Here is a 27,571-nt window from a genome sequence, read left to right as displayed (position 1 = left end):
CAGTTATGTAGATTTGCATTTAAAGTGTTACCAATGGATTCGTCATAAACTTACGTGTCCACGGGGTTTCTGTAGGCCTCGATTTATATCAAATCGCTCACTCACTGCCATCAAATCAATGCCGACTCATGGCAACCCTCTATATAGGACAGGGTAGCACTGCCTCGTAAGTTTCCGAGATTGTAACTCTTCACAGGAGTAGAAAGCTACATCTTTCTCCCAAGGAGTGACTGGTGGTTTCAAACTGCTGACGTTGTGATCGCAGCCCACGGCATAACCACTCCTCCGCCACTTCAAATATTCCAGAAGTCGGATGCATCTGGTCTCGTTGTGGAAGTAACCCTTCAGAAACATTTCTACAACCGTAGATCGTTTCACTCCTTTCTCCTTTGTAGGAACATTTCATGTGTTCTGTGATGAATAATAAGAATGGCTTCAAATAAATCCTCGCTGACTACAATGGGCCACACTTCCTAGCAGCTGTGGAGCTCCTTGGAAAAGAGCTCTGATTCCTGCTGCAAAATACCAGGGTTCTGCTGCTCTCTTCCCTCCATCACTCCTCGGGGTCACCAGCCATCTCAGGGAGAGGGGACTAAGGCAACAAGGGGCTGGGGAAAGAAATGGGAAGGATTTATAGCTCTAGATCCTAATACAAGAAAATATTTGAAAGGCCTGGTGATTCATGTACATACATTCATGCAGGTGTGTATGTAATTTGGTGTGCTCATTCTAAAGGATTTTTATTTCACAGAATTCAACAGTTTGGCACACGCGCTGTCATAAACATGCATATGTGTGCAGACAGACATAGCTGTAGATAGATAATGATGTAGATATCGGTGCCACATGACTACCAGTTATGAGCCTGTAAGGGGACATGAATAAGAGGTGTCTCCTTACCGTTGGGAAGTGGCTCAGAGTCTTGTAGGAGAGGCTCAGTCATTCCTGAATAAACAAATCAAAGAACCAAACCCACAGCTGAGCAGTCAATTCCGAGACTCACCATGACCTCACCAGTTCCCAAGGCTGGAATCCTTATGAAGGCAGATTGCCACATCTTTCTCTTGAGGAGAAAGCGGGTGGATCTGAACTGCCAACGTTTTGGTCAACAGCCAAGCGCTTTCCCTGCTGAGCCACTAGGGCTCTTTCTTTCTGGAACAGACACGCCAAAATGTCTACTAGCGCAGGATGCACAGTACTAGGCACTCTACCAGGCCTCAGGCGTAGAGCGAAGAACAAAACACAGAGCCTTGGGGTATGTGCCCTAACCGAACTCAGAGAATGAACTGATCTGAGCCCAGAGAAGGGAGAAATACCGCCAGCCAAGCTGATCATGAAAGGCTTCCAAGTCAAGCATCCGTGACACTGGAATTGTATTTAAATGCATCTCCCCTGTGCATAATCCTCTGAGCACGTTTTCTATGCCAATTATATCAACTTTGGGGATCTCTAAGTCCATGATCATTTATAATTTTTTTGAATGTCTTGCTTTCAGAAGTAAACCTTTAAATTCCAGCTCTGCTCAAAATAATCCAAGTCCATTTACCATGATTTAAAGTATTCATAAAGCAAGGTGATGATTACTCCGGAGACTGTTGTACAAAGCCCTGACGTGTGTTCGACATGGGCCAGAAACCTCTCCTTTGTTATATCTTAGGAGTCTGGTAGGTTAAAAAAAATGTATCTTTCTTGCTATTCCTGCTCAAGCCTAGACGTTTGAGGAATGGAATTCCGCATGCCACAATCCAAAGGGAGGGTCTTGGAGCGATTCACTCGTTCTCATGCAGGTGCTACCCAAGACTTACAAAACCAAGAGGAAACGGGCCGAGAGGCGTGGTCCCTTCATGTGCACACCTACATTTTCCCAGGTTGCCTTGCTTAGTTGTATTAGGAAAGTGCTAGCAACATTGCATCTCTGTTGACATTGAACACTGGCATAGCTGAAAAGAAAGGGATGTATGTATCCTCCCCCCTCCCGCATCCCCCATTTGCTATTTCAATAGTCTTAAGTCGCAGTGGCAAATGAAAATACAATTGAATCTCAAGTGAATGGCGAGAAACACTGTATATTTTATGAAGTATGGTAGCATAATGAATAGGAGGTAAAAAAAAAAAGAAAGAAAGAAAGAAAAAAAATGTTCTGGCTTTCAAGTCCTGATGGTTGTGATGTGATTGAATCATAGTGCATTCTGTTTGATGTCTCGCCTTTGCTATTCAGATGCACCGCGTAGGATGTGCATCCCCTCTCTGCAAAGTGCACCTGGGAACCCGGCACGAAGGTAGTATGTTTTGCTTGCACCTGCAAGAAACATATATCTTCCGAGTGGAATTGAAGGAGAGGCATTTTAATTCTCCTAATTGTGATCGATCTCCCCACTCAACCCATTTTCTCTCCATTTAAACCCCCGACATTAGGTCCTCATTTTTCCCCTCCCTCCCCCCCCCACCCCATCCTACTTAGGGAAAACACTCTATCAGGTACAAAAGAAGCTGCTTAGGATTTGAAGGAATTTGACAATTTTGTTGTAGTTCCTAGCCTGGCAGGTGGTAATGATGCCTATGCCAGCACTGTCAAAATATGAAAATTAAAGCGACGATGGGTTTTAATGAAATCCATTTGACAAATATAATTAAGGTGTTTTAATATGAAGTCCTGTAATAAGGACTACCGGTGGACTCCCTGAGGTCCTGACTAATTGTGTAGATTGCTTTTAAGCTTTGAATAGTTTTATTGGATAATGAACTGTTAAGAAGTGTTAGATCTTTCTTAAGCAGAATTTGGTTTGAAAAAGAAGAGGAGAGACAGGCCTGAGGTGTGGCATTTTAAACATAATTAGAAGAGAGATTTAAGTTAACATCTTTGATCTTGCTGTCAGTTTTTGATTAGAGCTGTAAATGCTTTAATCAAGTGTAGTGTAGTCATTACATTTCTAACTGTTTTTTAAACTGCGAAATTACTGAGACATTGACATCAATTTTAACACGTTCTGAAAATCTGCAGCAGAATTGGGTTTCTCTCCTGAGCGGTCTGCCTTAGAACATCAGACTGTGCCGATCGACCGGCTGCCAACACAATGGTAGAATGATAGCCCGACGAGGAACAGAGTCGGCTGTGGCGAGGCGTTGTCGCAGAAAGGACGAACTGTGCTTTCTAAGAATGTGTTCGAAAGTTGAAAGCGTTCGTTGAACTCTGTTGTGTGACAGCGGGCAGCTGAGGAAGCGACCTCAAGCGCTTCGATCAAGTAGACTTTGTCATCTGACATGTTTTTACCTTTTACTCGCACAGAACTATTGATTACTGCAGAGCACACCATCATCACCTGATGTCCTGTGTGGTTTGGTAGTCTTCTGCTTGGTTCCTCCTGAGCGCTTGCAAATATTTCTTGAACGAAAGAGTAACCCATTTTCAGTAGCTGAGTACAAGTTGTTTGAATTCTTCTTTGAGAATTGAATGCAATTGTAAATAAGTCAACTGAAAGGCAAGGCACATTTCCTCTCCCTTCTGCCTGCCGACACCCAGCTGCTCGTTGTAGGGTGTAAACGGGTGTATATATTTGTTTATTTCTGGCTTGTCCTGAGTAGCACAAGTCTATCTAGACTGGGTTAGATGAGGTAGGGTTGGACGAGACTCATCCTAGTGGAAACTTATCTTCTAGCCTTTCACCCACAATGGCAGGAAGCGTTGAGACGATTTTAAGGAGCCAGGCCCAGGGCCAGTCATGGATTCTAATAAGAAGGAGGCCACACTAATGACATGGTCTGGAACTTCCTGACTGCATACTATGTGTTACATAGGACATGAAATGAGCCAGGAGTCTGGATTCTAATTTAAGCTCTGGCCGGTAGGCCATTTAGAAAATTCACTTTTCTCCAAACGATCCAATCTAACTCCCGATTAGAATAAAAAAGTTTGAAATCCTCCCAACTCTGGTCTATTCTATTGATCAGTGCCTCCCTCATTCAATAAGCTTCTTTGTCACCTTTCACCTTTTGAGCCTTTCTTGCTTTTAACGTTCTATCGTCTTGACTTCATTTTATTCCTAATTTTTCTCTTTTAAATTTCCCACCATTTGTTTTTGTATCCATTCAGGAAGCATCTACTGTATGTGAAGAGCATTATTTTGAAAATGTTACCGGAAAGAGATCACTCTTTTGGCTTCCTGGTGCCAGTATACTGCTGGGGGAGAGGGGAATGGATGATCAGGAAGGACTTATCATTCAGCCACGATGATTAAGATGCCACTGGATAATAGAAACCTATTTGTAAATAGAAGTATCTGGACCAGATGCTTCCAAAGTTTTAACCTTCGTATTTTACTAGACATGAGACTCTTCTTTAAAATGATTCAACTATATAGTCTATTGAAAATACTTCCTGTTTACAGTTAGCTTCCCATGAGCATCACAGCCATTCTGAAGTTATAATGGGAAAAAAATTAGAGGTCTGTCCTCCTGTAGGTCCTTATCTCTGTCTTCTTCCATTTGACAAGATGCCGAAGATGTGCAGAAGAGCATTGGTTAATAGGTTGCAGTGGGCGGACCTTAAGTTAGCCAAGAAGATATTCACCCCATCGTGAGATGGATGAGAAGACTGTGGAGTCGGGAAGCCTCAGTGGAAGACAAGCAGTGGGGATTCTTGGAGCTCTCTGAGGCTAAATGAGCACATTAGTGGAGAGGAGCATGTTTCCCTGTTAGCTGATCAAACCCATGTGGTACGTTCCTCAATTTAGCAATTGCACAGCACCTTCTACTTTGTTCTGATTGTTGTGGTTTTCAAATCAGTAGATCCCATTCCACAGAGAGCACGTAATCTTCCTTTTTATATGTTTGCAGCGTCTGCCCCTTAATGGCTCTCCACAGCGCTTATGGAATTGAACTCTCGCCCTACCTCTGAAGCAGACTTTGTCTCCACAAGCAAGTTTACTCTCTCTTGGACAGTTCATTCTTACCAGGATTTCCAAGGGGGCAAAAATATGAATGGAGACTCCACGGGATGAATGAACGTGACTCAAAACTTTTCTTTTGCTCCCAGACTGGCAACTGCTTACCACTCCAGTCTGCTTTCAAATGAAAGAAAGACTTTTCCAAGAGGGCCATGGCAATTTGCGCTTTCAGAACATTTGTTCTGTGCTTTGAGATCATGATGAAAGACCTGTGGAGTGAGGAGGGATTGTTTAGGTGAGATCCCGTCTGAATCCATAGATATATCATCAGAGTCAGCCTGCTTATAAAATCATCAACACACCATTTCCCACTGCACTAGGTGTTCTTTTGAAGTCTCTCATACCAAGCTCTGACCTCATTTCTCAAGATGTATCCACATTTTCTAAATGGAGAGTTTTGGCAAATATAAGACAGCCCCAACATGCAAAATGTTTTTGAATGTTACCTTTCATTTAACACTTAAGAACATCAATAAGGAAAACTATGACACGCGTACTCTGTAGTGTTAACTGGCATTTCTTTAAAGTTGTTGGATGAAAGTGGGTTACCCCAGTAATTTACATATAGAATTGCTGATCATCAATGCAATGTATGTAAGATTTGACACATAAATGTTTTGTAAACTATTTCCTATATATTGCACTTCCTACCTGCTTTGATTTCTTTTTAATTCTTTTTGTTTTATTGAGGTACCTTGTTTTCAAAAGAAACATTGAGATAATCTATAGAAAATATGTATCATTTTACACATCTAGACTGATTGGGTACCTTCTTATGAAAAAGATGGGGAAACATTCCACTGGGATCTGGACTTAAGTGTAAAAATGAAAATCCGCTCAAACCATATTTATTCTCATCCCGTTTTACTCTCTTTCTCATAGCTCGCTAAGGTAAGAAAGTTAACAGTGTATGCCAAAGTCTAACTCCATGAAACTGGAGCATTTTTAAAACTTGGCAGAAGATGCTCTTTATCATACTCAATGGCAGTCCGAAGACATGGCACGCTTCTTTGTTCCTGATGGCTTCATCGCCAGGTTTCTGAAAAATAGTCTAGTGCCAGGCTCCATGCAGCAGACTCTGAAATGAATATCAACCCCTATAATACCGTCAATCGGTCTTAGAGCAAAGCAGCATTGAAGTTCACGAAAATATTGAAGATGGCTCACAAAGAGATGCGTTTTCCTATGGTACTGCAGAATCAAGTATAATTTTGAATTCATCGTGCCTTATACTGCCTCACATTTTAAACATGTATTCTTGTTACTCTTCGGGTAGGAGCGCTGAATATTCTCTCGACTCCACAGTCCTTTTTCATGCCTCGGTTTTGTGAGCCTCCAGCTTGTCATCCAGTTTTTTGTTTTGTTTTACATATGGCGTTTCACTTTCAAACAGGAGGTCAGTAGAAGATTGTATTTTTTTAATCCCTGAATAGTTTACCTAATTAACAATACCAACGTCCGGATGAAATGTGCGATGGGGTTGTGTTTGTCACTGGACGGGATTTATCCCTTGTAACGGATTTGTTTAATCATTGGTGAAGATCTGGGAGCTTTGGGTTTTACTGTATCGAACAGCTATTTTTATTTGGATATTCGTGTATGTTTAGGAGGTGTCTGTGCTTGGGTTTGGTTTGGTTTCTCACATTTCCGACACTTTTGCAGCACCTGAAGAGGAGAATGGGATTTGCCAGTGATAAATGGGGAAGTTGACTAGCTAACTAATAAAGATTTGTCTTAATCAAGTATGATTTGTCAGAACAGGAGCGCACCGGGGTCAGGGCGCGCGCAATGAATTATACAGCATTCACAGGAGGGAAAGACCCGGCAAGAGACCTCATAAATATGCTGCCATTACCCACTGCTAATTCGTATTCAAAGAGCGCTCTGCACAGCTAGTCTCCAGGTTGCTGAGCTGTTCACCGGCTTCCTGTGCTTTCTGTTTGTGTGGGGTTAAAAAAAGAAGAAGAAGAAGAAGTGTTCCTTCTGTTTTGGCCTCATCTATGTCCTCAAGGTGGTTCAGTCCCCAAAGTAGAACCAATACTGATCATGTGAAGTGTCGCTTATTACATGCTATCACATCCCCGTAGAGACAAGAACCCAGGCAACCCTTTGGGGTCAGTTGTACGCTGTCTTATACAGCCCCTCGGAGTCAGCGTTGACTCAGTGGCACACAGCAGCAACAAACCTTGGAGTCCTTGGGTGGTCCAGGGCTCAACATATCAGCCTCGAGGCTACTAGTTCAAGACTACCCAGAGGCACCCAGGGAGACAGGTCTGGCGCTTGGCTTCCCAAAGGTCACACACAGCTTTGGGGACCTTGTGGAGCAGTGCTCCTCTGCCCAAGCGGAATCCCCAGGAGTAGAACGGCACACGGCAAGGGTGTCAAAACCCAGGACGCGGTGGGGAAGAGACCGATGCTGGAAAAGTTTCTTCGCCTCCCTTATGATCCCCTTCAAGTATCCACTGGAAGTTCGAAGATGGCCGCTACAGGAAGCCATCTGCCTTCACATTAACCAGGTCCACCCAGTGTTGAGCACCCAAACTAAAGATGGCTTGTGCTGCTCCCTGATGGTAGCTCTGAGGGACCCTGAGGGGCAGTGGAGAACTGCTTCATGGGATTGGCCCAGCTGTCATCGTTACGGAAGCAGGCTGCCACGTCTTGCTGCCCAGCGAAACAGCTGCCAACCCTTTGGTTAGCAGCCGAGTGCTTTAGCCACCGTGCCACCAGGGATCCTTTGAGGTTGGGCTTACAATAAGCACTTAAGGGTACTTTCATATGTTCGTGTGCTCCACTTGATGTTGTGACTGTGATTCATATTTTTCCCGTGCGTTTGCATGACTCATTGCCCTAGATAGGTTAAATCAACCTTTTCCCCGTCTTTATTTACAGATGACTTCTTTCCGTTAAAGAGGTTACTGTTCCTCCTCTTCGTACTGAACATAGTTTTAAGGGCTTCTCTGCTGCTGCTGAGTCCGCACTCAAGGCCAGCTGAAGAGTCGTGTCCAGCTATGGTTGGGAAGGTGTCCTCTTCTGCCCTGCAGTCTGTTCTAAACTGAGTGGAAAATATATTGGCATCACTTTCTTAATGGGAAAACCACTCTAATGATTGACGCATCCATGCCCTGTCTGATAAAACAGGTATCTACGATTAAAATAACGGGCATCTATGAAATAAAAGGTTTCTACGTTAAAATAATAATACAAGTAGTGGAAGTGGTTGGTTTTTCTAGAAGAATGTAAGTGGGCTTTGGAGATTAGGTTGCCTTCCCCTTTTAAGAATAGTGCCACGAAGCAAGAAGCAGTTGAAATATTAAAGTTGGGAAATTTCACTTTTTCTGTTTAATCCAAGGAAGTTTTCTCTCTGGTATACAGCGAACCCTTGTTTATCACAGTTAATCGGTTCTAGACCCTACCGTGATAAATGAAATTCCGCAAAGTAGGATTCCTTATTTGTAAATCAAATATTTTCGTAGTTAGAGCATAGAGGACATGAAAAAACACCCTTTAGTCACCATTACACTCGTATTACCCAATTTATTAAACGAAAAAGGGAAAATACAGTAAAACATTTTGGGCGTTACAATTATCATTTATTATTTATTATATTATTTATGGCATCAAGCGTGTGCAGTATGAGCCAATCAATGGCAGTAATGACAGAGCATGCGCTGTTACGCAAAAACCGCGATAGAGTGAAGCCACGGAAGTCGAAGTGCGAAGTGGCGAGGGTTCACTGTATTTCCTGAAACTTCCCCAGTACACTGGCCACAGCTAAAAATAGGAGAGGAACCCAGTTCTCTGACTGATCTTTTATCACATAAAGCTTGCCCACAATTCATGTCAGAATGTTTACAGTGGAGCAGAGGAGCGTGTTGAAGATTCAGGAAGGATGTTAAGCCAAGTGGGTGAACCACAAAAAGGCACATGATGTCTAAGACAACGCTCTGTAAAAGTCAAGCGAAGGTGGACACACAGAAAGGAATGTTCTCTGATGGGTACCAGGAAGGGAAGGGAGGAGGACAGCATCACTATCTAGATCATAGACATGCCCTGGTTTGGGTGAAGGGGACGACAGTATACCATGGCAGGGGTGGGGTGGGGGGGGGGGAGGAATGCCAACACAATAATACTCAGGCAAAAGAAGACATGAAGAGATAGACAAGAGTTATAAACCACCAAGCTAAATATTATTGCATACGCCAATTTGCAGTATCAGAAAATTACAATGATCTACCACTGGATATATAAGCAGACATGTCAAAGGAACAGGCAAGCAGAAGTAGGTAAATGGGACTGTATTAACATCTTAATGTAGATTTGGCAGAGGAAATTTCAACATAGGTATGGGTATGTACTCCAGATATATCCTCCCTGACGGGTAAACTTTGGACTACTAACCACCAGGTTGGCGGTTCAGAGGCACCAGCTATCCGTGGGAGAAAGATGAAGCTGTCTGCTCCCATGAAGACTGACAAAGCCTCAGAAACCCTATATGGGGTCGAGATGAGTCAGAGTTGATTTAATGGCAGTGGATTTGAGTTTTTGTTTATTAAGCCCAGACAACCGGGTACACAATTATGAAAACTTCTTAACCATAACTAAAAACCTTAAGGGAATGAGTCACTGGACTTAAGCGTTCAGGACCACAGTCCCAAGGGAGAGCTCAGTCAGTTGGCATACCACAGATCACCAAGACAGTATTCCACATCCTATGAGAGTAAGTAGCAACTGGGGAGTAGCCCATGGGGATCTAAGATGCAACCTTATTGGTCTCTCCCCATTCAGAGGAAAGAAGAGTGAAGAAAACCAGGGACTCAAAGAAGCAATTAATCCGCGTGATGAATGACGACGCTAACCCTAGCCTCCACTACTCTGAGAACAGAGGCGCTAGATGGTGCCCTGCTACCACTCTCCATTTACCCAGAGGACTGGCTGCCTGCTCAAGCCATGGCTTCCTGACCATGCCGTCTGCCTTTATGAGACACATTTGACCAAAAGTAATATTTTCAGACACTTGAAGGTGGGCCAAATGAGACGGAAATTCACTTCTAATTGGAAGCACAGAAAGAGAGAAAAATGTAGGATAAAAGCCAAACAACTCATTAAAAAAACAAAAAACAAAAACAGATTGACAGAGACTGATGGAACTCCCAAGACTATGGCTCTTAGACAATAGTCCTTCAGTCCTTAAGCAGAACCCACTCCCGGCGTCACCATCCAGCCCAGCAGTAGACAGGCCTATCGTGTGAACAGTCACACATGTCGACTTCTGCGCACAGGAAAGAGGGATGACAGGACCTCGGGGGCCCAGGGAGGTTGTGGGAAGAGTGCTGTGACACTTAGGGAGTCCCAGCCCATGGTAGGAAAGAACATGTGTGCAGATTGTGGCATGGAAAGCCTGGGTTGCTCTGTAAACTCTTGCCCAAACCACAGTTTTACAAAAGAAAAAGAATGTTGAGGATTCTGGGTTGCTGGGACGTTTCTTTGCTTCAGGTGAACAAAATAACTCAGGCTACTCTATGAATCAAAGGAAATGTGATTTGGGATTCTGGCTGAGCCAGTGCTTAGAACCATGTCTGAACTGCCGTGTAGCCAAGCCCACTGTGATGACTGAAGAAATTCACAGGGCAGTGTGGGTATGCGGAAAGTGAAAAAAATAAAAGAAAGAAAGACTCAGTCCTGAGCATTGAGTGCTCTTTACATTGGCAGCAGGAGGGGCACCCACGGTGTGTCAGAAAACACAAATGCACACTCTCCTGGGAAGGGGAGGAAGACCAAAGAAAGAGCAGAATAGACCACCTGACTCTAGAAAGTGGACCCGATTCATGTGAGATGTGCCCAGATGTTAGGAAACTCATCTTGTTACTCTTTCTTTTAGGAAGAAGGCAAACTTGTTTTTCTTCCCCACTCCCACCCTCTTTCCCCTTCCCCCTTCACTCTGGTCCTTGTATGTGATTCATGACATTCTACACATCATACGATGTCTATCTTCCTGTTTTGTGATGTGTTTGTCCAAATGGTTGTTCCAAATCATTCCGAGACAGACTGCCTGGGGTATCGGACACTGGTGGAAACAACTGCGTGGGCCAGTGGGCTACGCCAAGGGCTTTGGGAATCAATTAAAAGTGGGTTTTGCAAACTGACCAAACTCAGACAAATCAATCAACCTCTTGAGCTGCAGGTTCTTTGTCTTCCAAATGGAGCTGATGATAATCTACTTCATGGCAAGGCTGAAATACAGTGTCTGTCAGGGACTCGGCGAGGCAACTGGCTTACAGTGAAATACTCAATAAATAGCAGCCGCAAATAAAAGCCTTCCCTGGACGGAAAGCTCCGTGGCTGAGTTCTACACACAAAGCGTGTGAGCAAACCCTCTTTTTCATGTCCCCGAATTTAGGCCTGTTTGCCTTTTTCCCTCTCTACCCCAACTTGTAAAGACATTTACGTGGAAGCTTGCTGAAAGGCTTGATGTTAGTGGTTACCTGCTACTGTATCTTTATGCAAATAGTGCATGCTACACATACACAGTTCTGCATGTTGCCCAACCCCCAGCCATGTTGTTGCCCCGGCCCTGGCCCGATTTTCTTTTAAACCAGTGGTTCCCTACCCTTTGGGTGTCAGACCATCCTTTCACATATTTCTGATGGTCTTAGGAACCGAGACACCGCTCCTCTCCTCTCTCCGTCTCCAGGCGGGTCCGCCCACATGCAGATCCACCCACATACGAGTACCCAGCGTGAAGACTGTGACCCATGCTACACCATGCTTCAAGACAAAATTTCATTTATTTGTAATAGAAATAAGTAGTTCACAATATATAGTAACATATTGTTTTTGTGATGCTTTCATTATGTTCAATGTGTAACAATGAGAATACATCCTGCATATCAGATATTTACATGATGATTCATAACAGTAGCAAAATGACAGTTATGAAGCAGCAACAAAAATAATTGTATGGTTGGGGGTCGTGACATTAGGAGGATTGAGAACCACTGTTTTAAACACTGAAGACCTCAGTTTCATTTTCTACCCCTTTGTTGCCCATAGATTTAGCAGCAAGTCGTGGTCTGGCTGCTGGTTGACACAGAAGCACAGGACCCAGCAGCAGACTCTCCCCAACCTCCCTGTGTGGTTTCTAAAGCAGCTCACTCTCAGCAGGACCCTTTCCTGCTGAACAAACTGCTTTCTCCAAAGCAGGAAGAACCTCCCCACCCTGCCCCTGTTCCCCCCACCCTGCCCCTGTTCACCCCAGAAACAACTCTCTTGCTGGGGTAGCCCGCCCCAGCCCAGGAGCTGTTCGGGTCTGTGCATCCAGGGCCCGAAAGTTCCCCCAAGTGGATGAGGCCAGGAACGTTCTGTCTTAAGCCATAGGGTCACTGGCTTTAGGTGGTGGGTGTGAGATCCGGAGGGGCTTCCCGGGGGAGTGTCAGCTTATTATCTGCACCGTCCTGCTTCATGGGGTCAGCACCCACTATGAGATCTCAGCCCCTCTCCAGTAGGACCCTTCTGGGTGCAGATCAGTCCCAGGGAGCCCCACCGCTCCCAGGAATGGCCATCAATTGCCCCAGAGCAAACCCCACAGATTCAGACGTCTGTTCGCCGTGTACACAGAGAACTACCAGCACAACCCATGACGTGCAGACCTTGTCTCTGCCTTTAGGGTACGATTGTGATCATAAGTCATATTATCCATTGAAAGAGGGTGAATGAGACTTAAATTCCCCTCCGGAAATGCTACTGGACATGCACAGGCGCACTCTGCCAGAACTTTTTTATATACTTTCTTCACTTCTGCCTTGAATGCTGTGTGCGCTTGACTTGCATGGGCGTGCAGTTTGCGAGAAATATGGTAGAGCTTGTTGAGTCACCATTAAAAATCCTCTCTTGAGTTATGCTAATAAGTCCAACATACAGTCTTGCTGATGAAGTTCTAATACACTCTCTATTGTGGTGGGAGACAATGGTGGCTTTGTTTTCTGTTGTCTTTAGAAAACTCCCAATGTCATAGTGCTTGCTCATCAAGGCAAACAATGGTAAAGGACATTTCTTAGGCGCTCTCCTAAAAGGCATCTCCAAGTATGGCTGCTTGTATATATTTGGTTATATCCTCTCCTTCTGAGGTCAACCGGATAGCACCGTTTACAAGACTGAATAATTCTCCGCTGCCCCTCACCTGACATCGACCAGCAGTGAGTGTCAGGTGATGAGCTAGATTATCAAAATCCATATTTATTTAGTCTTTAATGTCCTCAGGAGGCTAGCATGATTGTGAGGAAATCTTTCATTCCTTTTTTGCCCTTAAAAATATGATCATTGCTAAGTTTAATTTGGATCTCTTTTATCCCCTAAACATCTGAAGTTTAGAAATAATAGGAAGGTCACATCACTTTAAAATGAAGTCCCCTGTCTTGAGTTTCAGGAGTAGTTATTTATGTCCCTCCTCTTGTCTGATATCTGATACAGTATGTTTCCCCCCTAGATGTTAGGACCCTCTGCAGATTGTTCCAGCTCTCATTGGTTGATAGATCCATGCTCCATCCACTTCCACAAAAAAGGATTTGAGGTGGGATGTAGCAAAACAATCAGGTAGATCTAGGAGGGAAAATGTAAATCACTGTGGACTTTAAAAAATGGAAGCCAAGGAATAAAGGAGACATATGGAGGTAGGATGGCGGAAGAACTGGATAAAGAAATCCTGGAGGAATGCTTTCACAATTAAGGAATAAACTTCCCAGAGCTTCCTAGGATGCAGGCCAAGGAACAAAATATGTTGAGGTTACATAGCTAGCATTGTCCAATAGTACAAAATGTACTCACAAAAAAACCTTTTTAAAAAAATTTTTGGAGAAGGGGAAGGAGGTGTGGTTGTGGACTTTGAATAAGACAAACTAAGAAATGCCATGAATCCTATCGTTGGCATCAGCTTTACCAAAACACTACTTGTTTCAGAATGTTGTAAGTCCGTCTTGGGAGCAGCAAGGGCCTAGGGTTGAAGGTCTGTGTGGAGGTAGGTCCGCAGGACTGGCGAGGGAAGGGGCCAGTACTTGTAGCTCTCCAGAAGGCCTTAGAGTGACTTTGGGATTTACAAAGAATATATGAAGGGACTTCGGAAAAAGTCATGGGAAACGCCTGTTACCTGTTTTCTTTCTTTTAATGCCATTTTCAAAGTCCCCTCAGTGGGTCTAGACCCTACTTCCAGGGATTCCAGAATGAGGTCTACACTGCTGTGTGAAAAGCATCACTGATGACCCGGGGGCACCTGTTCCGTGGACACCTCCCCGCCACCCTTTCCATTGCAGCCATCTCACTTGGCCTGGGGAAGGAGAGAGGTGGCCGGGTTCTCTGTTGTCTACTGAAGAATCCAGGAGAGTGAACAGGTCCGCTCCGCTCGGCCCGCTCTCCGCCCCGGGAGGTGGTTGCCTGGGGACGCTGAGAAGAGGGTTTGTTGGGCGGCCACGTTCAGGGACGTTGGGACTGCAACGGCATGCCTGCCAGGTGTTTGGTATTAAGGAGTGGCGGTGAACATGGCAAATATGTTTTAACCTTGCTCTCCGAACAAATTGTGAATAAATAGTAGAGGTGACACTTCGTTGGAAATGAAAGAAAGCAGACTTATTTTATTCCTCTAAATTTCTATTTCGAAACTTTCATCTTTTTTCCCCTCTAATTTCTAAACCACCTTGAACACAAGCTTTTCCATTTTATTAATTAATTCTACCCTCTGATTTCCTGCCTGACTTTTCTTTCTTCCTAGGTTCTTTGTTTGTTTGTTTTTCTTTTTCTTTTTTTCTTTTTAGCTTCTTATTTCGAGTTAGGTGAAGGTTTATGGAGTAGGTCATCAGTTTTGCATTCAATTATTTGTATGCAGTTAGTTTCAACCCATCTGCTTCAATCCCCTCGACCCCACTTCCTCCCAGGGTGCCTTGTTTTCATTCCTCCTCCACTCCTCGCTCTCTTTCCTTGGGTAAGTACTGTCCATTTGATCTTGAATGGTTCGTTATCCTAACGCACGGGTAAGCTCAGTTCTAGATCTCAAGGGTGGTGAAGGACTAAGGCCTTGAGGTCCACAAGGTCTCTGTCTTTCTTTTATAATTTGAGTTCTAGCCCACATTCTCCTCCCACTTTATCCGGGTCCTTCAACAGTGATTCTTTTCAGAGCGGTTAGGAAAGATGGTAGCTAGACCCAGTGTAGTTCTTTGGGTCTCAATGTTGTAGAGACTGATGCTTGCATGTTCTGTAAGTGTACTGGATTAATTGTCTGTGTGTCTCTCATATTGCCATCATTCTTCTTTCCTCAGGCTGAGGAGAGACCCATTTTACACCTTATATGTCTGTTCATGAGCTTTTAAGACTGTGTACTTAAAGTGGGGTGTGTGTAGAGCATTGTCTTTATGAAGTGTGGTCGGCCAGTTGACCCCGGTGTCCCCGTGAGACAATGATCCTAAGCCCTCAAGGCTCAACTCATTCTCTCAAGATGCTTGGTTCTGTTTAAGAAGCTTCATAACTTTGCATCCTGTATGCTCTACCACATTCATGAGCATGTTTGCAGCAAAAGTAAATGCAGATAGAGTGTTGACCATTCTTTAGGTTAAAATGGTGTGTTTCATAATGTTCCAATTCGGCAGCCAAAATGTGCTGGGCCTATTGCCTGCCTGTCGCCGTTGCCTGTGATTTCTTCAGACTTGGTCCCTTCCTTTGTTCACATCATCCCCACTCCCTCTAATGCTTTTCCCCTTGAGGTGTGTGTTCTGTCTGCTCCAAGAGGGCTAGAATACAAAAATACTCACTACAAGACTTAGTATTTTAACTTTTTAAACAATGGAAACATTTGTGTAAACTTTCACTTGGAGTATAAATTAGTTTTGTAATGAAGTATATGATGAAAACTTCATCCAGATGAATCTTAGAATTTTTGTATAAATTAAAAGTAACTCTAACCCTCAACCTCATGCAATATACGCGTACAACAGAGTAAGCCAAAATACATGAAAGACTTATGTGTTAGTCTAGGTACATTAGAGAAACAAATCCACAGAAACTCATGTATAAGAGTTTTATATAAAAGGTAAGTGCACATCAAGAAAACATCCCAACCCAGTGCTGCCCAAGCCTACAAGTCCAACATTGGTCCATATGTCCGACACCAGTCCACAAAGTCCTCCTCCATCTCACAAAACACACGCAACGATGCCGACTGCAGGAGGAAAGCCGAGTCAGTGAATGTGTAAGCATCTCAGCGCTGGCAGGGGTCTCCACATGGGTGCTCCAGCATCCAGGGCTTCATCGGGGTAGGTCCATGTGGCTTCTCCTCAGGGATGTCTTGCAGGAAGTGAGCCTTGCCAGCTGAAGCAGGGAACTGGTTAAGGCAGCTGCACCCTGGTCAACCATCACAAAGCAAGAGACCCGAGAGCTAGAAAAGCAAGGCTCACTGAGCCATTTATCTCTCTGCTCTTCAATTAACCCCACATGTGTTTATCGACCAGGTTGGCACAACAAACTTTAACTATCTCAACTTAAATATAAGAACTGAAATACAAAACTCTCAGGATCGTAGTGGTCGATCTTTTTGATCTTTTCACTAACTCCTGCCTTCTGGTCAATCCCAGCTCATAGCAGCCCTAGAGCAGCAGTTCTCAACCTTCTTCCTGCTGCCACCCTTTCATAAGTTCCTCTTGTTGTGGTAACCCCCCCCCCCAACCATAACATTTATTTTGTTGCTACTTCATCACTGTCATTTTGCTACTGTTATGAATCGACCAACCCCTGTGAGAGGGGTCGAGACTCACAGATTGAGAACTGCTGCCCTAGAGGACAGGGAAAAACTGCACTTGTGGGTTTCTGAGACGATCGATCTTTGTTGTAGTAGAAAGCCTCATCCTTCTCCCATGGAGCGATTATTGGTTTGGAATTAGTGACCTTGTGATTAGTAGCCCAACATGTAGCCTATAAGCCACCAGCGATCCCTTTATCCCTCCCCTTAGTTTTGGACATTTATTTTTAGGTGTGTCATCAAAATCACAACAACCAAAGATGATAAAATGAAATAAATTGGACTTCATCGAAATTTCAAACTTTTGCACCTCGAAGCTTTCTACCAAGAAAGCGAAAATACAACCTACAGGATGGGAGAAAATATTGACAAATCATGCATCAGACTAGAGTCTACTGTCCAGAATATCAAATGACTGCCTATAACTAACTGAGGTAGTTAAAGTTTATTGTGCCAACCTGGCCAATAAACACATGTGGGATTAATTGAAGAGCAGAGAGCTAGATGGCTCAGTGAGCCTTGCCTTTCTAGTTCTTAGGTCTCTTGCTTTGTGATGATTGACCAGGGAGCAGCTGCCTTAGCAAGTTCCCTGCTCAGCTGGCAAGGCTCACTTCCTCTAAGGCATCCCCAACGAGAAGCCACATGGACCTACCCCAATGAAGCCCTGGGTGCTGGAGCAGCTGTGTGGAGACCCCTGCCAGCACTGAGATGCTTACACATTCACTAGTTCAGCTTTCTTCCTGTAGTTGGTGTCATAGTGTGTGTTTTGTGAGATGGAGGAGGACTTTGTGGATTGGTGTTGGACATATGGGTTAATGTTGGACTTGTAGGCTTGGGCAGCACTAGGTTGGCATGTTTTCTTGATGTGCACTTAACCTTTATATAAAACTCTCTATTATACATGAGTTTCTGTGGGTTTGTTTCTCTAAAGTACCCAGACTAACACACAACAAAAATGGGCAAAGGACTCAGATAGACACTTCTCTAAAGAAGACGTGCAAATGACCAACCTGCATAGGGAAAAATCATTAGTCACTAGGTAAATGTCAATAAAACCCAAAATAAGATGCCAGTCCACAGGCACTGAATAGCTTCTTTAAAAGAAAGATTTTTAAAAAGTGTTGGCAAGAATGTTGAGAAATTGGAACCTTCGTGCATTGCTGGTGGGAATATAAAATGGTACTGCCATAGTGGAAAACAGTTTAATGGTTTCTCAAAAAGAAACCTGTAAATCACATGATTCTGCAATTCTCCTCCTAGGGATAGGCCCCAAAGAATTGAAACATACCCATGCACATGTACACGCATGCTGTTAGCAGCACTGTTCACAACAGCCAGCGTAATGTGGGGACAACCCAAATGTCTATCAGTAGATGAACGGAATAACAACATCTGGTCTGTTCACAAGTTCCATTCATGTGAAATGCCCAGAGCAGGGAGGGCCGTGCAGAACCAGGAAGTGGGCCAGTGTTGCGGAGGGCGTGCAGAACCAGGAAGTGGGCCAGTGTTGCGGAGGGCGAGAGGCCTGGGGAGGGATGCCCCATGGGACGCAGTCTCCTTTGCGGGGAGAAAAAGGTGAGAGAGCGCGCGCGAGAGAGATGATAGTTACACAATACTGTGAGGGTCCTCCAGGCCCCTGAATCGTTCACTTCTACAGGGTTAATTGGTGATGAGACTGACCTCAAAAAACAAAATATTAAAAATAGCTCTGTGGCATATTTTCTAAATGAGATCTATAATTCATATTTTCAGACTGAATGTTGACTTAGTTTCCTAGTGCTGCTGTTAAAAAAAAAAAAAGGTAGGTGACTTTGAAGAACAAAAAGTTGTCTCTTCACCCCCACCGTGTTGGAAACCAGGAGGCTGAGGCAGGTCCTAAGCTCTCGCCAAGGGTCCTTCCTGCGTTTGTCAGCATTCCTTGGAATTCTTGGTGCCCTTCTTTCCCTTGCATGTGTGGCTGGGTCTATTCTGTTGTTTATAAGACAATTTGGAGCAACTAGGTTTAGAGCCCACCCCACTCCAGTATCACCTCATTAACATCAAAACAGAAAACTTCTCAGAGGGGACTTCATAAAGGCTGTGGGCGAGTAAATTGGAAAGAGGATGGAATGAATTCCACCCACTTTTTAAATACCCATTGTATGTTGACAGGCATTTGGTACCACATCCCAGAATCCACAGGGAAGGTGCTATCCCATCTTCAAAGCCTCAAGGCATCATCATTGTTTGCTCCCTTCCATTCAAACTAAGACCAGATTTAAGACCGCAAAGGAACCGAAGGGGAGTTCAGAGGCTAGAAATTCTAGTATTGTCTTGTATCCACTAATGATTGTTGTGTTTCTGAGAGTGCATTTGCCCGTTTCCATTCCAGCACAGTGAGTGGAGTGGTCTCCTCCTCAAGCCAAATAATTCATCTTACTCTGAGAGGGCATGCTCATGGGCACGCTTGGTGATTTGATTCACCACCTGAACCCCTGCAGCAGCAGTGGTCGACAGCAACTCAAGTGTAGTGCAGCTCCTTTCTCCCTGGACTTAAGTGCTGAGAACAACAAATCCACTTGCCATTGTGAACAGAGTGGAGCCAGGAGACAGTCGGACAGACATTTTACAGTTTATTAGGATAGGAAAATCAACACCTCATTAAAAAAAAAAATAACAAAATACCCTATAGTGTAAAAAGGATTGTAATAGAGACACAGTCCTGCTAGTACTTTTAAAAATGTTTATCTAATTTGGCCCTGAAGCCACAGAATCTGTCTGCAGAGTGGTGGTCATTTTTTTATGGAAACGATGGTATTCCGGGAATACCTATCCTACTCTTACCTGCTTGTTTCAAAGGCCTTTGTTGGGCACTGATGTGTTAAACGTGTACTAGAATATGTTAGGATGCCAGGTCACCAGCATTACGATGCACTACGGACAGGCCCTGTAAATTGTGCTTGTATGCCGGAAACATCATGACCTGGGGAGTCAGGAGACTTTAGGCTGTGCTGGAAGCTCTGTCAGTAATTAGCAATGGGACCTGGGGGATCTCCATCCCTGGCCCAGTTTACTTTTCTGTACAATGGCTTTTAAAGTCTGTCTTTGTTCCAAGAGTCTGTGATTCTCTTATTATAAATTTTAAAGAGACTTGACAGTATTGTCAAATTCAGTGGTCCCCGTGCATTAAAATTTCCAGAGCAACTGGCACTGCTACACAAAATGCTCCCTATCCTAAGAGGAATAGGAAATGGCCCCATCTTTAGTTTACAACTGAATAGGAAAGGAAGACTATATATATAGCCAAGAATCACATACTCAGATATTACTGCAGCCAAGCAGAGACTATATTGAGTGAAGCAGGCCAGATGGGGAGGTGGCAAACTGGATGGGACCTGGCCCTTCTAAAGAGAGATCCAGCCCATGTGTGCCAGGTTTGGTGACTTAGCATTGCCAAATAGCCTGGATTTCAAATGTAGCAAATCATCCTGCTTCTTGTATGAAATTGCCTATTTTTATAAAAAATGGTATTGCCAACTAGTTCAAAAATGTGTATGACTGTGTTTCATAACAGCCAAATATAACTGCTGGCCATCAAACTCCCACAGTCTACCTAGGAGTGCCTTCTGAGTGAGCAGGTAATTAGAATGTGATACATGCAGGGGCAGAAATGTGTTCAAAGTTTCTGAAGAGGATAAGCCAGACCCACTGCCATCAAGAGTCTATTCTAACTCATCAACTCAGCTCACTGGCCTCAAGTCAATTCTGACTCAAAGTGGCCCTATAGGAGAGAGTCCATCTGCCCCTGTGGGTTCCGGAGATGTAACTCTTTACAAGTAGAAAGCTTCATCCTTCTCCTTGGAGCTGCTTGTGGTTTCTGACCTTGAAGGTAGCAGCTCCATCAGTAACCCCCTATGATGCCACCGAGGCACTTAAAGGTTCACAGTGTAAAGATTAGGAGAGCAGACTGTCTCATCTTTCTCCCTGGGAGCAGCTACTGGGTCGAACCTGCAACCTTGTGGTTTGCAGTCCCGCATCCACTCCACAGTGTCACTGGGCTAGAAACCAGTATGGGCAGAGTCTATCACGGTCTGTACTGTTTATGTATAGACAGTGGTTTCTAGAAAGGTTTTCATTTGTCTGGTCAGGTGTCAATAATTCACAGCTCTTTTTCTTTTTTGTTTGGTTTTTGGAGTGTGCAATGCACTGATCCAGACCACCTGCGGGACTCTGAGCATGTGTCCTCGGTCTTTTAAATATATCTTAGGGAGGTGGACAATTAGAATGTGTTTTGGCCATTGTTGCCCTTTCGGGCTTTCTGCTATGTCTCCTGGCTTTGGGATTCTCTCCTGGACAGTGGAGCAGGGATGTCCTTCCTGCTGCTCTGGTCTTGCTTCATCGACTAGACCAGATTCATTCTCATTTTTGAATGGAGCTGTAATTAACATGGTTCCTTGTGTTTAACAACCTCAATTTACATAGTACCTGCTCATTCCAGGGCGTCATTATTGGTAGCATAGCCTCAACGACTGATGTCTGAGGGCTCCGGGAATAGTGTTTGTTAATTATCTGCAGCAAACCAGGTAACCAAGGGGAGCTTCCGCTACTATGACTTTGATGAAAGTAGCACTGATGATTTTTTTAATTGCTTAATGATAGATTTGATCATCTTAAAGCAGAATAGAATACACCCTGAGCTGTTGAGGAGGTCACGTTGAACTATAATTGCTTTGTGGGGAGGAGGAGGGACGAGGTCCCACACACTCATGGTATCTTTCTTCGAAGAAAGCAGAAGTTTACCTTCAGTGTATATGCATCTCTAGTTTTCTGTTATAATACCAAAGTGCTTGTAAACATTCTATTTAGTTTTCAATTTGGGGTGTAAACATTTTATTGTACACTGTAAATGCAAATGTCAAGAGCCAAGCAGGCAACTGTTTGAAGCTGTCTAGTGCTGGGCACTTGGGTAAACTGACGAGTAGATGGTGTGTCTAGAAGCATTGTTGTTTTGTCTTGTTGGGTTTTATTGCTTTGTCGGTCTGTCTGTTGGGCTGTTTGATTTCAGGAGTATCCAGTGACCAAGGGATAGGTCTACCTCTGTGGGCCTGGTTTGGCCTTTGGGTTCTGATCTACTTGATGCCCTACAGAGAGGTATCAACTTGTGCAGTCATTGAATTCTGATACTGTAGAACCCAAGCAGCACTCAGCCTCATTCAGCCTGACCCTCATTTTCCACTTATGGAAACTGAGGTCTGAAGAAGGACATGCTTATTTCTTATATAATTGAGCTTTTGTTTCTGTTTGTTTTTCTTTCAATTTTAACAATATTATTGACATTTAATTCACATCTTACAAGTCAACAGTTTTACAATCGTCACCACCATCAGTTTTAGAACATGTTCTTCTTGTTTTGTGAAACTCATTATTATTAGCTCCCCATTTCCTGCCAACATCCCCTATCTCTATAGGTTCACCAGTCCTGTGGATAATTACATGTATGTAAAAGCACATAGTGTCTCACAGATAATGGATGCTGTCTTTTGGTGTGTTTTTCAGTTTTGTTGTTTACCTTTCCCCTCTCCTTTAGTGTGACTAATTTTCATTAGCCTGTCTTCAAGCCGAGGATCCTTTGTTTGTGAAGGGTCCACTCTGGCCCTTCCAGTGAATTGATTTCAGAGGTTGTTCTTTTCCTTCTACAATTCTGCTCTATCTCTTTCATGAAAGACCCTCTCTACTCACTCGTTGTCTCACCTAGTTCTGTACATGTTTAGCAGTGTTGATAGTTGTTTGAATGCTTTTATCTGCTAACTTGCACAGTTGACTCTCACGTGGTTCCGTAGACTGTGCTTTCCTGGCCCACGGGGATGGTTTTTCTGTCTTCGTTGCATGTCTTTGCCGTTATTATAATAGTCTGGATAATAAGGTGCAAAGGAACAACAGAATCTGAAGTATCACATTTTAATTGTGTTCCTCTGGAAGCTGTTTCTACAACTTAGGATGTTCAAGATAAAGGACTGATAATTCCACCAAAATTGGATTTGAGCTGGTGCTGAGCTACGTTGCTCATTAGATTGACTCTACCTGTGACTGACCCGGCTCCACGGGCTCCCTGCTGCCATCTGAGCTCTGGGTTGACCCACAAGCGGGTTGAGCTGCAGTTTCTGCTACCCTGGTTCACCTTTGTAATGAAACTCCGACAGTCATGGCCATGAACAACCCAAGAATGTGTGGGAAGATGGGATTCTCCCTTTAGTAGCCCCTCCTCCACAGCTACTTTCTTGACAAAATATGAGAGATTGGCGGAAGTTGCAGGCCAAGAAGTTGGTATTTGCTTTCAGAGCTCATCTAGCTTCTGTTTTGTCCTGTTTGTCAAGCCCACCCTGCCCTGTAAGTTGAACTGAGTTCTCCTCATGAGTCTGCTTGTCGTCGACTTAAACACAGACTATTCGTTCATCCTCAGTGCTCAGACTTCCATTCTTCTTTGCTCAGCCACAAGCTCTCATTTCCCTCGAGAATTCTCAAGAGCCTTTTGCATCCCCTGCACTTCCTCCCACAAAAGCATCATGATTACTTTTTCCGTAGCAGTGTTCTTTTGCATCCTCCTTGTTACTAACTGGAAGTAGAAGTTCCTCACATGTCTTGAATTGTCCAATTACAGATGGAAAAAGTATATCTTTTCCAGAGCCCTGCTTTTCTAGGTGCTAGGCATTTCAATGACTCTTTATACCTTAGTATCAACAGTACTGCAGAGCCCTGATGGTGTTGTGGACTAGGTGTTGGGCTACTAACCTCCAGGTGAGCTGTTCAAACCCACCAGCCACTCTACAGGAGAAAGATGAGACTCTCTACCTCCCATAATGATTTGCAGTCTCAGGAACCTTTTTAGGGTCAATGGAAGTTGAAATCTGCCCCTTGGCAATCGGTGGGTGGAATCATAATACTTAAAGCATGATACCAGAGCCAGTATCCAAGAAAGTGTGGTAAGTGCTAAAGGATGCCCAACCAGATCCTCAATGAGTACCAGTTCTGTCCTGGGAAGCTGTATGTTCTATATTACCCTTCCTGAAGCAACATATTTTTATCTTTATTCATGGGTTAGAAGATCCCAAACCAGGTCCAAAATTCCGTATCCCAGATTGTTAAGAACTAAGACTTTCCTGTCTGATGGATATGCTCCACACACACACATGAAAGCATGTGCTTCCAGAAGAGCTCCTTGACATCATTGCTATTTTTCCCTGTGCTCCACACAAGTCCTCATGTACACACAGGAGCTGGATGCTGGTGGATGCTGATGAACATGGTGAATGCCAAGAGATAAGATAGCCTTGCCTGTTAGTCCTGTGAACTGCCTTCACTTTGTAAAGCTACTCGGCTGAAATCTGCATCCTTCACAAAGTTGATAAAAAGCCAGTGAAATTGAGGAATCATCTTCTGATGAGTCCATAAATGCTCTGCACTGAGCATGGCATCATGGCTAGAATTTTGGTGTAGTGTTTTGAATGTATTGTATGCAACATTTTTCTGTTGAATTAGATGGAGGCCCCTAGTCTGTCAGTCAACTTTATCTTCTAACAAGATGTAAGCTTTTATAGTTCTTCCTTCTTAGAGAAAATACTCTGATCTGCACCTCTCCAAAAAAAGAGAAATTCATTCCTTTGCTCTTAATGACGGACTTCGGTCAGGTGGCTTTGTTTTATTGTGAATGGAGCAAAATGATGCTTCCAGTGATACTAAGCCTGTCTTTTGTAAGGCTAGGACATGCCTTCACAAAAGTGACTTGTAACTTTTCCGTTCCTTCTCATGCCCTGTGGGACAGGAGGTGCTGAATGCTTATTTTGTGCAGCCCGCTCCCCCCCAAAGAAAAAGATTGAAAAGGGGAATACGTTTTAGAGAAAACCCATATCCCCTTTGCAAGCGTGTGCCCTTCTATAAAAGACTAGCGATCAAGGATACGATTGACTGGGTCATTGCGAAAAGAAGAATATCTCTGAGTTGGAGGGTTGCACTCCCCAGATGATTGCCAGGGACCCTGTGGAAAGCAAGACATCGAGCAGGAAGGACGCTTCCTTCCAGAAGTGCGTTCATCATGCAGAATTCCAGCACTCGGCGTCAGCGCCGAGTCCCTTAGATCATTCCTATTGTTTCACAATCCCCAGAAGACCCTTCGTCAGCAAGCACAGCATTTATAAAATGTTTCATTTGTCAGACTGTTTCAGTAGAGGCAATATGGCTATTCTCTTTCTGAAAGCACTAGGTAAGTTTTAAAGAACTGAAATCCTAGACCCGGCCTTTTTTGCCATTGTTTTTGCCTGACTTCTTTCATTAGCAGTGTATTGCTGCTTGCTGGCGTCTTAAGGGAAATTATTTAAGAAAAACTAACCCATTGATGTTACTAAGTTTTAAGGAATTGTCCCCAATTGTCTGTGACCAAGTACACGTTGTACCCTATCTTTTTTCCCCGATTACCTCTAATTTGCCATCTTCTTTTGGGTTGATTGGGAGAAGAGAAGGCATGTAACGAAAACAGCACCCATGGCCTTCTTTGCATTATTTTTTTCATTTTAATATGTTTGCGCTGGAATTTCCTTTATTGGGGTATTAAAATAGAAAGGCAGCAAGCTGGAATTGAAATAAGAATTCTGTGTCCAAGAAATGCATGGCATTTTGATTTTAAGACCAGGATGTGTGACTCCTTGCCAATATTTCTTCTCTTACCATATAGGGTCTGTCCTTTGGAGGCAAGAAGATTCAAGGGAGATTTATGACTCCTAGGATGGTCCAAGCTCTATACCTGTGGTCCTATCCATTCCTTCAACATCGGGCTACAGAACATTTTAGAGTAGAGATTCTCTGCCCCCCACCTTTCTTGGGGAACCAATAGAATCACGGGTGTGTGACCCACATTCCAATGTGCTTTGATAATAGTAATAGGTCACAAGCCTTTCATACACTCCATTTTCACTCGCTATATGCTTTCATTGCTTCATTCCTTTCACAAATACTTACTGGCAACATTATGCTGGTGACAGGTACGACCTGCTTCCCATTCTTTTCAGACGGATGTTCTTCAACATTAAAATGATAGTACTGTCCATCATGGTGAGAGAAATCATAGAAATACTATTTTTGCTGACATAATTATACTAATGATGGCCTTCACAGATTTTAACGTCGTTGTGAATTGGAATTGCTACGTTTCAGTGTGTCGATTAAAGAAGTACAGTGTGTAACAGTCGTGCATAATTGTATGGTGAAGGGAAACACGGTAGCTATGCAAAAACAACAAAAAGTGGGGCGGGGAAATTACACTTCAATAATTTCCGGCTCTGCAGACATCTTCCACTTTTATGATGCCTCCACTGGGAATCAAGTACCTTCCTCAATGTTATCTGAAGGTTGCATTGTGTGGTGCTAATAATAAATGTCAAAGTCAATCTGAGAGGGTCCTCTACCACCATCCACACCACCAGGACTCCTTAGGACCCGATTACTCACCAAAAATGCTGGTGGATCAAACCACCCAGAGCTGTTGGGAGAGACCAGCCTGCCGGTCTGCTTTTGGGCAATCTCAGTCTTGAAAGCCCAGTTCTACTCTGCCATGAGTCAGAGTCTACCTGACAGCGACCAACAGCTAGAACACAAGTGATTAGAGCTTCTCAGGTGAAAAATACTATCTCCAGCATGAACTCCTCTCAACTGCTTGTCCAGGACACCCCCTCTCCCTGACTGCAATGTATATAGTCGCTGATAACATGCCAGCCAAGCACTAGACTTTAAGAGAACAGCAGTCTAGAAACAGTCCCAACAGTAAGCTAAAGGCTTTGACCATATGAAGACCACTTAGGCAGCAGGCAGGCAGGTGGGTGAGTGGGGGCGGGAAGGGAAGGACATTAAAATGTTGAAGTGAAGATTGACTTTTTATGCAAAACTGTGCCATAACGAAGTAGAGATGCTAGAGCCATTTGCATTATTTATAATCTGTCAAAAACCAACTCCATGACGATAAATGATGGAAGGACGATTGAACATGGGCTCACTTTCATTGCTGGTGGTAGCCTTGTGCAAATCATATCGTCTCTTAATGTAAATTGTTATTGCTATGATGGTTATTGCCTATCGGTCAAGTTGTGACTCACACCCTTACCATGCTGACAACGCATCAGGAAAAGTAATAGCATTTTATATTTCTAAATGCATGATTTTTATTTTTCTGATTTTTAATGTATACACCTTTTGCATTCATTCTGCACCCATGATTTCCCCCCACCCCCCCTTTTTTTTTTTGCTGCTTCCTAAGTTACCTTTCCTTATTCACACTTGCTTTTTTTTTTTCAGAGCAAATCGGCCAGGAGATGCTGGAAAACCTCAGTCATGATAGAGAAAAGATACAGCGAGCACGGGAAAGAGTAAGTTGAAGTGATACACTTTTTAAGACTTCAGTAAATGATAAGATAGAACCTAAAGGGTCTTCAGGACAAATAGATTCTGGGTGGTGTGAACAGTTAACTAGTTGACTGCTAACATCGATGTTGATGGTATGAACCCTTGGAAGCCAACAAGCACCTGGTGGTGATCTACTTGAAGAAGGTCACTGCCATTGCTACCCCTCTGCAGCACAAGTCTGTTCTGTCCAGCTCTACCCAACTCATCACGAGTCAGAATCCACTCCACAGCAACTGGTAGTGACGGCGGTCATGAACACCTCCAAACCAGACCCTTGCCATCATGGTGACTCCAACTCATGGCCACTCCACAGAACAGTCAACCTGCCCAAGATTGTAACTCTTTAGAAAGAGACTACCACATCTTTCTCTCAGGGAGCACCTGGTGGGGTCCAGCCATGAACCTTTCAGGTAGCCAACATGGTTTTAGG

General features: G+C 43.8%; 1 protein-coding gene across 4 annotated transcripts in view; it reads left to right on the top strand.

The window, feature by feature from the left end:
• VTI1A (vesicle transport through interaction with t-SNAREs 1A) overlaps positions 1–27,571 on the top strand; it is a 400,746-nt gene that overhangs the window by 212,695 nt on the left and 160,480 nt on the right. For all 4 annotated transcript variants that reach the window (XM_004700923.2, XM_004700922.2, XM_045291213.1 and 1 more), the window contains one exon: positions 27,034–27,104. In XM_004700923.2, the coding sequence (XP_004700980.2) occupies positions 27,034–27,104 (71 nt within the window). The remainder of the gene's footprint in view (positions 1–27,033; positions 27,105–27,571) is intronic.

This window comes from Echinops telfairi, unplaced genomic scaffold (genome assembly GCF_000313985.2).
Source record: "Echinops telfairi isolate 266 unplaced genomic scaffold, ASM31398v2 ScPeMD7_70;HRSCAF=299, whole genome shotgun sequence".
NCBI classification, from domain to species: domain Eukaryota; kingdom Metazoa; phylum Chordata; class Mammalia; order Afrosoricida; family Tenrecidae; genus Echinops; species Echinops telfairi.
This window is presented reverse-complemented; position numbering and strand designations above follow the sequence as displayed.